Source organism: Rutidosis leptorrhynchoides, chromosome 8 (genome assembly GCF_046630445.1).
Source record: "Rutidosis leptorrhynchoides isolate AG116_Rl617_1_P2 chromosome 8, CSIRO_AGI_Rlap_v1, whole genome shotgun sequence".
NCBI lineage: Eukaryota > Viridiplantae > Streptophyta > Magnoliopsida > Asterales > Asteraceae > Rutidosis > Rutidosis leptorrhynchoides.
The window spans coordinates 36,642,616-36,655,511 of NC_092340.1; the positions used below are offsets into that span (position 1 = coordinate 36,642,616).

At 34.0% G+C, this 12,896-nt stretch overlaps 2 protein-coding genes across 3 annotated transcripts; one reads left to right on the forward strand and one right to left on the reverse strand.

The window, feature by feature from the left end:
- Nucleotides 1-3,871: 3,871 nt before the first annotated feature.
- On the forward strand, nucleotides 3,872-5,768 carry LOC139862477 (photosynthetic NDH subunit of lumenal location 1, chloroplastic). Of its 2 annotated transcripts, XM_071851089.1 has the most exons (9): nucleotides 3,872-3,987; nucleotides 4,080-4,136; nucleotides 4,262-4,340; nucleotides 4,476-4,559; nucleotides 4,645-4,718; nucleotides 4,804-4,926; nucleotides 5,004-5,075; nucleotides 5,410-5,506; nucleotides 5,579-5,768. In XM_071851089.1, the coding sequence occupies exons 2-9, from the start codon at nucleotides 4,089-4,091 to the stop codon at nucleotides 5,680-5,682; spliced, it is 681 nt and encodes a 226-aa protein (XP_071707190.1). In that variant the 5' UTR covers nucleotides 3,872-3,987; nucleotides 4,080-4,088; the 3' UTR covers nucleotides 5,683-5,768. The 2 variants fall into 2 exon arrangements, with proteins under 2 accessions (XP_071707190.1, XP_071707189.1); XM_071851088.1 differs by lacking the exon at nucleotides 3,872-3,987 and having other exon boundaries at nucleotides 3,994-4,136.
- A 69-nt stretch (nucleotides 5,769-5,837) lies between these two features.
- On the reverse strand, nucleotides 5,838-12,649 carry LOC139862476 (ABC transporter B family member 6). The gene is made up of 11 exons (XM_071851087.1): nucleotides 12,088-12,649; nucleotides 11,009-11,063; nucleotides 10,745-10,920; nucleotides 10,461-10,661; nucleotides 10,041-10,300; nucleotides 9,644-9,954; nucleotides 9,270-9,490; nucleotides 8,851-9,191; nucleotides 7,997-8,778; nucleotides 7,471-7,712; nucleotides 5,838-7,334 (listed from the first exon to the last, which is right to left on the reverse strand). Exons 1-11 carry the CDS (start codon nucleotides 12,457-12,459, stop codon nucleotides 6,105-6,107), a joined length of 4,191 nt encoding a protein of 1,396 aa, XP_071707188.1. The 5' UTR covers nucleotides 12,460-12,649; the 3' UTR covers nucleotides 5,838-6,104.
- Nucleotides 12,650-12,896: the final 247 nt, after the last annotated feature.

The following is a 12,896-nucleotide window of genomic DNA, read 5'->3' on the forward strand; positions in this document are numbered from 1 at the left end:
TCCTGATCGCCGCAAAACTAAATCTTATTACATAAGATTTTCTTTAAAACCCTTAAATCCCGAAAATCGATCATAATCACGTCATCGGTTACAACAATTCTATATTCACTCATTTCACTCTTTTGTGATAGCTTCGCTCGTGCGTCTCACATAACCGAATCGTTTTATCTAAATCTTTCAATAATGATAAAATTTCATTATTACCTCATATTCGTCATGAAAACATTCCTATTGTGATTTATGACAACCTCTACCAAATTTCGAGGACGAAATTTCTTTAACGGGTGGGTACTGTAACGACCCGTAAATTTCCGACCAAATTTAAACTCTAATCTCTATATGGTTCTGACACGATAAGCAAAAACCCTAAAGTTGACCCGCATTTTTTTTTCGATCGTTCTATACTTATAAGATTAATATGTACATAAATTAAACCTTACCAACATGATAAGCAATCCAAATTATTGAGACTTATGTTTTCGAAAAGAGTTTTTACACAACGTTTGACCGTCTAGTCTGACCGATGATATCACGAACTATACAATATATGATAATTATACGTTTGTGTATATATATGTATATATACATATTTAACATGATTTAAGAATGTTTTAATATCTCATTTTGTATTAATAACAATAAGTTATAAGTATATTTTGAAACTACTAACTTAAGTTTTCAAAACGATAACCATACGTAACGTTATTTGACTTAAATACTTATGACCTATAATGTTTATACATATATCGTATAAGTAATGTATTTAATCACTTTTAAAGACTTAAATACATAAAACAATATAAGTATATTTACAAAAGATAGCTATATTTGAATCCTCGTTCCGTTTTCTCAAAGATTTCTATATGTATACCTAGGGTATATGTACCCGTATCATACGCAGCTTCTAGATGTATTTACTATTGGTATATACCAATAAAAATCTGCTCCTTAGCAGCCTTAAATGATTAAGAAACATGTGGAACCAACCATTTGTCAAGTAGCATGAATTATTTAGCAAGAAAACAAAGTTAGGTATCTTTTTTTTCCTTTATAACCTAAAAACGTTTTTATGCATGCACACCATTTCTTCACCCCATTTTCTCATACTTACACTTCCATTTCTCTCTCAAAATACTCTTAACTTCATACTTGATCATCTTCAAGCATTTTCCCCATCATTTAGCTTCAAAAACAACACTTAAACCTCATAAGAAAACCTTACAAAAACACTTCAAGAAATCCTTCCAAGAACACAAACTTACTTCCAATCTTTCATCCAATTCCATCACCCTTTTGGTTCTAGCTTTTTACTCCACTTTTACAGCAACCTTGTCCAAGGAACTTGAGGTAGTAACTATGTTCATAACTTTATTCGATTCATATATATATAGCTATCATATTTTGTGGTATACAATTTTAACAACAAGAACATAGTTTGAAAGTTTTCAAACTTGTTTGCAAACTAAATAGATCCTTCTAACTTAACTTTTAAAATACTTCAAGACCTGTAATATAACTTATATATATGCTAATTTAACAAGGTATAACTTGGTTTTTCAAAGAACACCTTAAAAACTGTTTTTACGACGTCGGAGTGCAACCGGGGACTGTTTTGGGTTGGATAATTAAAAACCATCTTAAACTTTGAATTGGAGGTTTATTTTCTGGAAAAATGATTTTTACTATGAATATGATAACACATAAAAATTTCATGATTTAATTCGAAGTATAAGTATTTTTAGAAAAAATAATCATTTAAGGTTGTTTACATAAAGGAAAATGTTTAACTTCATAAGTTTCACTAAAGTTTCACCTATGCCGTGTGATTTTGAATACAAACTAAGGTATTTACAGTTCATAGTCTTAAAGAGGAACTCGATCCAAGGAGATGACAAGTTGAATCAACGAAAACGGAGTTGTAACGAAGAAACTATGACCGAAACAAAATTGGTTATCCAAGACTAGTTTAACTTCGGGATTAATTGGGAAAAATTAAATAAAACACATATTTCTAAAATAACATGATATTTTATATATATGTACTCATAATTTAATTTTATATGGTTCAGGATCACCCGTAAACAATACGAGAAGATTAATCATAAGATCCCATGATTGTACGCAACACGTCATTTGACAACACCGGTACTTTATGTACGCAACACGTCATTTGACAACACCGGTACCGTGGGTCAAGATTAATCTCGACCAATACATATACGATGGGGGTTTTATTCATTTCATTGGGGGTTTATTAAACACCTAAAAATGAACCATTAAAATTGAATTACTAACATCGGACTGCTAACTACGGACTAAGGAATTATTCAAAGTATTAAAAGTATTATAAGTATATATATGTGACGATTGTTTAAAATGAAAATATATTGATATATTATATATGGATAGGTTCGTGATATCAACCGGAGACCAAGTCAAATTATATATATCTTCAAGACAACTGTGAGTATATAGTCCCACTTTTAAACTCTAAATATTTCGGGATGAGAATACATGTATTTTATGTTTTACGTTATGGACACAAGTAACTGAAAAAAATATATTCTACGTTGAGTTGTACCACTGGCATACTTCCCTGTAGCTTGGTAACTAATATTTACAGCGGTATTGTAAACGCGAATCCTGTTGATAGATCTATCGGGCCTGACAACCCCAACCGGACTGGACGACCAGTATTCAACGGTTGCACAGTACTTCGTTTCGTGACTACACTTGGTACAGTGTAGTAAGATTTCATATTAAAGGGAATATGCGACGTGATTAATTGTTAAGTATGGTTACCAAGTGCTCAACCACTTAGAATATTTTTATTAAAATGTTTATATATGAAATCTTGTGGTCTATATTTATATCGATGTCGACATTAAACCTATATCTCACCAACTTTATGTTGACATTTTAAAGCATGTTATTCTCAGGTATGAATTAAGTCTTCCGCTGTGCATTATCTCGTACTAAGGATACTACTTGAGGCCATTAAGGACTTATATCATAAGGCGTTGCATTCGAGTCATTGAAGTTCATTGAGACTATTATTAAGTAAATGGCGGTTTAGGTCATTTGAATATTATGAAATGTCAGGCGATTATGTCAATTCTGGATGTAACTATAGATTGCCTTTTAAGAATAAATGCAACGTTTGTAAGATGTATCATATAGAGGGCAAGTACCTCGCAATGTTATCAACTATTGTAATTCGTTTGTAATCAATATGGACAACGTCCGGATGATTAGTTTCGGATCCTTTCATATATATATATGTGCATAATGTAAGTTACAAAAACACACATATACATTAAATACAACACACCTCTCTTCAACCTCTTTCTCTCCTATATCTTCTACAACACATCTCTCTTTTATTGGTTCTTTCAATTTGAATATATTGAACCAGGCCACTAAAGGTAGTTATAAGCCTACTGAAATATAACATGTTGTATGTTTTTTAAAATGTTTATGTATGAATATATGCGGACCATGTCTCTAAAGAAGATGTAGTCTGACGGTCCGTATACTGAATAATAAAGTCTGTTTGTTTTTATATCTGCAAAATAACTTAATCTTGTCCGCAATACTAAGAAGCATATTTCTATGGTTGCAGATAAATAAGATATCATTTTATCTTATGTCTTTAAAAAACCAAACGGTTTGCATTAAAAAGTTATGCATGCTCGCAGACTTAAGACATAACAAGATCTGCGGTTGTTGATTACATTTTTGTTTCTCGTTAACTGTTTTCATTTTCGGTTCCAAAGAGTAAAATAATGAAAACAAGTACTGCTTTACCGGTTCTCAAAATTTTGTATTTTCGGTTGCTGTATGATACGATTCGATATTGGTACCGATCTCTTTCCTAAATCAGTATTACCAAAATCTAAGAAAAAAAAGTGTATTCGAGAGTGTAAGAGCATAAGAAGACAACAAGTCGCATCCAACCATACACAAAGTGCACTACTATCCACACAGGTTATATCCCTTACTTTAATTTCAATCGAATAACAAAATAAATTAAACAATTGCCATGGAGATATAAAGTAACCAATTCAAGGTTTCTACAGAGCACAAAAATGGCAGTTTCATCACTTTCATTCTCATCTGCAGCCTTATCCAAAAGGGTTGGTCACATTTAAATTTGTTTACTCTTATGTTGCAAGTTCTATCAAATAATCATATGTGCCATGTTGTTTATTGTTTCCAATAAAAAGATGGTCACTTAATTTTGTGTATGAATGTTTTGCAGTTAAATGTGCCACTAAAGCCTTCATGTTCTTGGCCAACCACCATTGCATCCACAAAAGATTCATCTCTTGATGAACAAAGTAGGCCCTCATACCTTATTCACTTTGAAATTACCTTAATTTTTTGCTTTCTAATTATTTGTAGATAGTTCACTGACACTCAACCCACAACTTTAGTTTTTAGTCATTTAAGCATCAAGGTTTTGTGTGAAATAGGAAATGGAAATTGCAAGAGGAGGTCACTTCTAATAGGAGTTGGAGTTGCAAGTTTATTGCCTACAAAATTACTATTGGCTCAAGGTATATAATTCATCATTTACAAAGCCCACAAAACAAGAATGAAATATTTTGTATTCTAAGCTAATTGCATTGTTAATCCACACAGAAAAACCACCAAATTTTGATGAATTTGTAGACTTAGAAGATGGTTATTCATACTATTATCCTTCAGATTGGAGGGTGAGTGACTGCAAAATCCTGTTAAATTTATGTTTCGAGTTGACAAGTTTCAATTTTTAGCTCACAAGTACGATTCGTTTTACAGGAATTTGATTACAGAGGGCATGATTCTGCATTCAAGGATCGATATTTGCAATTACACAATGTGAGACTTAGCTTCATACCAACAGATAAAAAAGACATCCATGACATGGGTTCAATAGAGAAGGTGAATATACATAATTTCTTTGATGCATTGCTTGTTTCGAATTAAGGGATAAAAAAACACCAGCGTATGTTTTGTAGGTTGTAGCCCATTTGGTGAAACATGTGTATTCAACACCAAATCAAGTCCCGGATGTGTTCGATATGCAAGAGGTCTAGATTCAAAATCTTGTTCTATCTTATTTTATGTGGCAATTCTTCTAAAATTGGCCAATCTAAGGGATTTTTTTTTTTCTTTTTCTTTTTTTCTCAAATGGGTTAAAGTGGACTGAATCAGTACATTGGGTAAGAGCCAAAATGGGTCAAATTGAGTCAATTTCTAAAGAGTTACATCAATATTGCTACTTCCAATCTACACTGTAATGACCTTTTTCAACCCAAATCCATTTGACTCATTACCCAACTTGTCTATCTTGCCAATTCTCTATTTCAAAGGTTTTTGAATATTGAAAAGCTAAGAGTTTCAATGGCTAACCTAAAATCGCAGAGGACTACAGATGGCAAAAACTACTACACATTTGAGTACACGCTAACATCTCCAAACTTCGCCAGATCAGCATTTGCAACAATAGCAGTTGGAAATGGTAAGGCACATAACGTAGAACTAGCTAACTTTAATAATTAAAGAGAATACTGAACTTAAACTCTTGCAACAGGGAGATACTACACGCTAATTGTAGGAGCAAATGATCGAAGATGGAGAAGATTCAGAAATCAGCTAAAAGTGGTAGCAGACTCGTTCAAGGTGCTTGACATTTGATACGATCATCTGTATATTTGGTTTTCTTAAGTACAATGTACAAAGCATAAAGTGCACATAAATCCGTACGTTCGTATGCCTTCAAAGAGTGATAGAAGCCTAAGTGTAATAAGTAAATGATGCAGAAATGACACTCGAGTCAATCTAAACCTCTCTTTATATACAAAAGGATTACAACAAATATGTTTACTCAATCCTCTTTAAGCCTCATCAAAATTTCAAACAATATACAAATGTACAAACACATAATATAAAGGAACACATGATGATAATAAAGAAAAATTAATAAGTGAAAAACACTAAATTGTTTGATCAACAAATCAATATGTCATGAAAACGCAGCAACCTTCTAACCTGTAAATGCTGTGCTTCCAAAAGAATATGCAATCTGACCCGCGAACCCAAATTTACACCCCTCACATTTAAATAAGTCTATGCTGACGAATACCCTTTCCAAAGTGAGGTTGCATTAACCGAACATACAAACCGTTCTTACCCATTAACGAATCATGAGACCCTTCTTCAACAATCCGACCACCATTGAGAACAACAATGTTGTCAACATGTCTCATCATAGCTGCTCTATGAGCTATAAGAATAGTCGTTTTGTTTCCCATAACCAACGTATCTAAAGCCTCTTGAACCACTCGACTCGACTCAGACTCGATCGACGAACTCGCTTCATCCAATAACAAAATGGGTGCGTTTTTCAATACAACCCGAGCTATTGCAATCCTCTGTTTTTGACCCGGGGTCAAATCTACACCTCTCATTCCCACATGGGTATCATACCCGTGAGGTAAATTACTAATAAAATGATGCGCGTTTGCAATTCTTGCAGCTTCTTTAACTTCCGCCTCGCTGGCGTTATGTCTTGCGTATATAATATTCTCCCGAATCGTGGTCGAAAATATGATCGGTTCTTGTTGAACAAGACCAAGGTGATTTCTCAACCATCTTAAATTAAATTGCTTTAAATCACGCCCGTCTAACATTACCTGACCAGCGACCGGGTCATAAAATCTCTCTATCAGTGAAATTATCGTACTTTTACCAGACCCAGATACCCCAACAACCGCAACCGTTTGACCACCATTGACTTTGAGACTGAAATTGCTGAGTACCAGAATTTCAGGGCGAGTTGGGTAAGAAAAGTCAACCTTTTTCAACTCGATGCTTCCATAAACATTTGGAGGTTTCAAAGCGGAGGTATCATCAGGCTCAATCTTAGGTACTCGATCTATTATTTCGAATACCGATATTAACGATTTCCTTCTTTTGAGAATATAGGGAGCTAAACCGAAAGGCTCAACGAGGGCAAAAGTGGCAAAAGAGAAAACCATGTATTCTTTAAGAGCGGTTGGTAGATCCATATACTTGTTCTTGACACAAAGTGCGGTGTACCATAAGAGAATAGCATTGCATGAAAAAAGAAGAAACTGTGAAAATCCAAATGCAAAACCGATAGCCAAACCATGAAAGGAGCTTTTATAAAATATATTGGTTAATTGTAATCTGTATAGCTCCATAACTTTGTTACCAGCACAAAACGCCACAACGGTGTATATATTTCTAACTGCATCCTCAAGGACCAATGATGCTTTCCTGTGCATTTCTTGTATCCCCTTTGAAAATCCCGCTAACCACAATTTCTGTAAATTAAATTTAACGTTTAAGATATGAGAGGAGAACTCTTAATCTTTAAATATCAAGAAAATATAGAAAGACTAAATCTTTGAGTTATAAAGAACTTTAAATTATCAAGATAATATAGAATATAATAGATACCTGAGCAATGGCAGAAAGAGTAAGAACAGGTAAAGTGGCTAATGCTACAAGAGCCAAACGCCAATGTAAAAGCATTCCTATTAAAATTGCAACTATAACAGCTGCACTATCTTGAATCAATATAGAAAGTCGGTTGCTAAAAGCTGCTCGAACAAATGTAGCATCGTTTGCCAATCGCATGGACAATGTATCGGCACTGTTTTCTTCATCATCAAACCATCCCACTTCATTCCTAAGCATTGCTGTAAACGAACAACTAATTATGATTACCAAAACAAAGCATTTTACAAACTAATTTAAGTGTTTTTTTTTTTTTTTTTTTTTTTTTTTTAATTAAAGAAATGATTAAGAAGGTTGTAAGCCTTGAAAAATACAGAAGCATTTCCCTTTTAAGTAAATTTGTTTTATTGCCTGTATGGCTTGTAAGATATTATCAATAACACAAATCTACCCATTGATGAGTTAAATGGGTTGAAATTGCCACCTCTGAGAAGAGCTGACACATGCTAAGAAAGAATTTACTAACCAGAAAACATCATTCTCCTAACCCGTTCGGTCATTTTCTCCCCCATTATACCAAAGTAAAAATGCTGCAAAAAGTTAGCAATCACAGTCACAAAACCCATGCAGGCAATGATTAAGCACCACTTGTTGACATCATCGCGTATATTGTTGCGTCTGTCAATTTCGTTTCGATAATATGCCATCACTATTAACGCAATCACATAAGCAAGAAGAGGATTGAATGAACCGAATATTGCAGCACCAGTGCTTCCTAGTACAGCATAAAGCCATTCAGCCAAACTCAACTCTATAAGTCTCCATATTGATGGTTCTTTCTTATATTGTTTTTCTTTTATTTCTTGAACTCTAATAATTGGCATTTCAGTAAGCTGAGAATTAGGACGACTATACGTTTGTGAATGTGAACGTTCACTTTGGGGATCAGATGTTAAAAGTGGTGAAATTGGTGACTCGGGATTGGATCCGTTACTTGTTTGTCGTCGAATAGCTTGAACGTCAAGTTTTGGTAACTCAGGCAATCTTTTTTCAAAACTATCTTGCCTTTTTATTGAAGGTTCTTTGTTTGTTTCATCAAATGATACACCATTTTCTTTTTCATGTTTTGGAGATTCATGTGACCCGTAAGAAGAATCTTGAGGCCTTGATGAATGCAAGTTTGAAGCTCGTTGAAGTGATGGTGATTTGGCAAACTTTGGAGATGAAGGTTCTTGGAAACTGTGAGTTTCTGACGAATTGTTTTCAATTTGAAATGTTCCGATATCATTGTATGTATTTAAAGGCATCCTACAACAACAAACAAATATTAAAACATCATTAAACACCAAGTAATAATCAAGTAATTTGGATTATGTATACCTTCTAGGAAGTTTAGCTGCTTCTTCACATCTTAAAAGTTCGGCATATAACCCATCAGAGGCTACTAATTCATCGTGGGTCCCAATCTCCATTAACTGACCATCCTCCATCACAGCAATAAAATCAGCATTCTTTATTAGTGAAAGGCGACGAGCAATTATAATCGTTGATCGGCCTAACATTAAAAGATCCAACGCCTCCTGAACAGATCTCTCAGCTTCAAAATCTAGTCCACCTGTCACCTCATCAAGAAGAAGAATAGATGGGTTCGAAAGCACAGCCCTTGCAACAGAAAGTCTTATTTTCTGTTCTTCTGACAATGATAAACCAGCCCTACCAACCTTAAAATACACAAACACTTTTAAAATACAAAGTCATAATAATAATAATAACAATACCAAGAATTGTTATAATTGTACCTGTGTATCATATCCTTTATCGAGTGAGGTTATATACGTATGTGCATGAGCTATTTTAGCAGCATCTTCAATTTGAAGTTGAGTGGCTTCTCTACCATAAGCAATATTGTCCCTAATGCTCAAGCTTAATAGAGCAGGTTCCTGAGTGACTAACCCAATTTGGCTCCTTAACCATTCCAATTTAAGGTTCTTTATGTTCTCCCCATCCAATAAAACTTCACCTAAACGATAGTAAATAAAAGAAACAAACTTTATAAAGGTAATTACCTAAAAATAAGACAATAAGTAGGTTTTTTTTTAACACAAACAACCCTTCCAATAAAGATTACAGCCATTTATAACTTAATGAAATATGCAAAAGGAAAAGCAATTACCTAAGGTGGGATCATAGAATCGTTCCATAAGTGGTATAATACTACTTTTACCGGAGCCATTTCTTCCCACGAGAGCCACTGTTTTTTTAGCGGGAACAGTCAAGTAAAAGCCACTTAATATAGGGATTTCGGGACGAGATAAGTAACTGAAATACACATTTCTAAATTCGATAGTCCCTTGTACGGTAGCAAGAGTATTTCCGTCATGATTCACGGTTGAGGATGAACGACTAATCATCTCAAAAAGTCTATATGCAGCAATTCTTCCTTGTTCAAATGAATAGAAGTTGGTAGCAGCTTGATTAAGCCCACTGTAAAAACCAAATAGCATGAATAGATATCAATAACATTATATATTATCTATGAAAAACAAAAGAAAGGAAAAGAAAATGCTTACAGGCCACTTAAGATAATAGAGAACAGAGCAGTAATAATTTCTCCACCGTGGGCTTTTCTATGTGTAACCAAAAACCTTCCAACATAAAGTTGCAAGGCACAAGAGCAAATTGCAAGCCCATAAGTGAATCCAAGCCCAAGTCCTTGCACAAGGCTTATCAATATACCATATCTCAAAGTCGCTTGCAATGAAGCTGCATAAGAATATTTTGCTAATGTTTCATTTGTAAAAGCATATAACGTCCTTACATATGAAACAGCCTACAAGATAATAAACAACAATATTACATCAGCAATATTTTCACACCTACATTTTTAATAACTGCCAAATATCTTGGTTGTCTAATTAGAACGTTTAATGTAGCCCGTACCACATTTGTGGTAATATTAACTTGACCAAAGGGCAAAAAAGTAAAATTACCTGTTCAGCAACACTTGCTGCTTCAGCATATGCATCTTGAATATTTTCAGCAAGCCTATGTAGAAATATATTTGATATTCCACCTGCAGCAACAATGAACGGGCCAGTTGCTAAAGTGATGAGAGAAATTTGCCAACAATTGATGAATCCAATTGCAAGGCCACTAAAGAATGTAGCCATGTTATGAATATAATTTCCAACCTGCAGCAATAAAATTAATCAGAAGCTAATTTCAACAAGAAAAGATAGTAAAAGAAAATGATAAATGTTATGGGTGAACTTACTTTTTCACTAAGAGCAGACTGGATAAGCAATACATCACTCAAAACTTGGCTCACAATGTCTCCATTGTTCCCATAAGTGTCAAAGAAACTCATATCTTGATTAAGTAATACTTGCACATATTTTGACCTAATAACAGCAGTCTGCCTTTCTCCAGTAAGGATCCAACATGAAACCTCTGAATACAAAAGAAAATTGGAAATTGTAGCTGATAGAGTATCATCAAAGCAAAAGTGAACAAGAAACTGAACAATTAGAGTACTTACCTATCCAACCAGCAGCAAAAACACCACCTGCAATATAGATTAGGATGAGAGCAAACTGCAAAAATCGGGAAATGTGTCACTAGATGTTTCACAGAAATAAAATTCAGTGCTCCTTAACATGAACTTTAAGTCTTAACAGCTATTGTATCACTTAAGATTCAAAGTAGGTAATCCATATTATGAAATGTAGAATGTGTACACATGGTCTGGACTGCAAATTTTACATTCATGAAGAATGAAGTACTTATGCCTGAGTATGGTGGTAAATCTTCACTCTTGTAAGTTTGTGTTGCCTAACCTCACAGAACAAGAGTTTTTTCTGTTTACTACAAATAAATTAGAGATCAATATAACTTTGATCAGCCAAACACAGTGAACACAAGATATAATATGTGAGCATAGCATGATACAATAGGAACGTCGAAGCTTCGGTAAAAAAAAAAAAAAAAAAAGAGAACGCTAAAACTATTCCTTGCATGACAATTAATAATAGATAAACTGGAATGCGTTTAATGAAATCTGCAAATATTTAACATAAGGCTACCGCTTTCATTGTCGATAATCCTTCAATAACTCAACTTAATTGGTTCAAATATTCACCTCTGTTAGCAAAACATATGTATCAATGCCTATGCATATGACACTCTATATATGAAAGAGTATCCTGAATGATAAGCCGAGCAGCAGACTACTTAAATACTTCCAAGCAACAACAAATATGAAAAGTATCATGGATTCGGACTTCAGATACAATTCAAGTAGCAAACACTAAAGATGAAATCACCCTAATTTCCATTACCATTTCCCAATTCTAAACTGAACCTCACACATGACAATATATTTTTTTTTGGCGAAAAAATGATAACTTTTATAAATACAGAAAACGTTTTCGAATAGAAAACGTTTTCGAATAGAAAACGTCTTCAACAAACACACATGACAATATAACACCTCAATTATGATAATCAATAACTTTACGGAGACGGTACATTAAATATCTCAAGCATACAAACCTAACTAAATTAAGCAAATTTTCAAAACAGGGAAAAAAAAAAAAAACTTGATCAAAATAAACTTACATCTTTAAATTTATCGAAAAGCACATCAGCATCCTCATGACCATGAGCCAGCAACTGAACAATTTTAGCAAAATAATGCAAATAAATCACCAGCGCAGTTCCATGCGCCGCAGCTGCAACCGATCCAACCACCATAAGTACCCAATCAAGCCTATCAGCACACACAAACAGTTTCGAAAACGGTACGGCGGCCGGCGGTGGTTCGATCTCTTCAGTTTCATCCATTTCATCATCAACTTCAGCAGGTAAAGCATCATTACTTGTCTCCGTATACGGCGAAGGTGATTCCGGCGGCTCAGATACCTCCGATACCGGCGTTAACGGTTGTACATGTGGTGGTGACCACCCAAACAAGCCTCGTTGTATCATCATTTAATGTAAAATATAAAAAATACAAACCCTAACTGCTAAAACTTATGAATAACAGTGTTAAAACCCTAATTTGGACTATGAATTGTACAATCGAGAGAAATTGATACAATTGATGTTCGGTGTGTTGAATAATTTCAGCTTCGTTGTATTAGATTTTATTTTTTAATTTTTGTTTCTCTCACACACAATTTTGGTTGTGTGTGACAGAAAGCATAAAAGAGAGAACCGGTTGTCCGAGTTGGTGACTCAGTCAAATAAGGCGTGAAAGGAGAGAGAGTTAACTCGGAAACCGAAGTTTCTTTTCCGTTAAATCATTTATTTTATTTTATCTTATTTATTTACTCCGTATTTATTATTTATTTTGTTATGAGTTGTGTAATTACTTTATGAGTTGTATACATAGTCGTACGTCTTAAAATATTGGTTAGTCTAAAGTA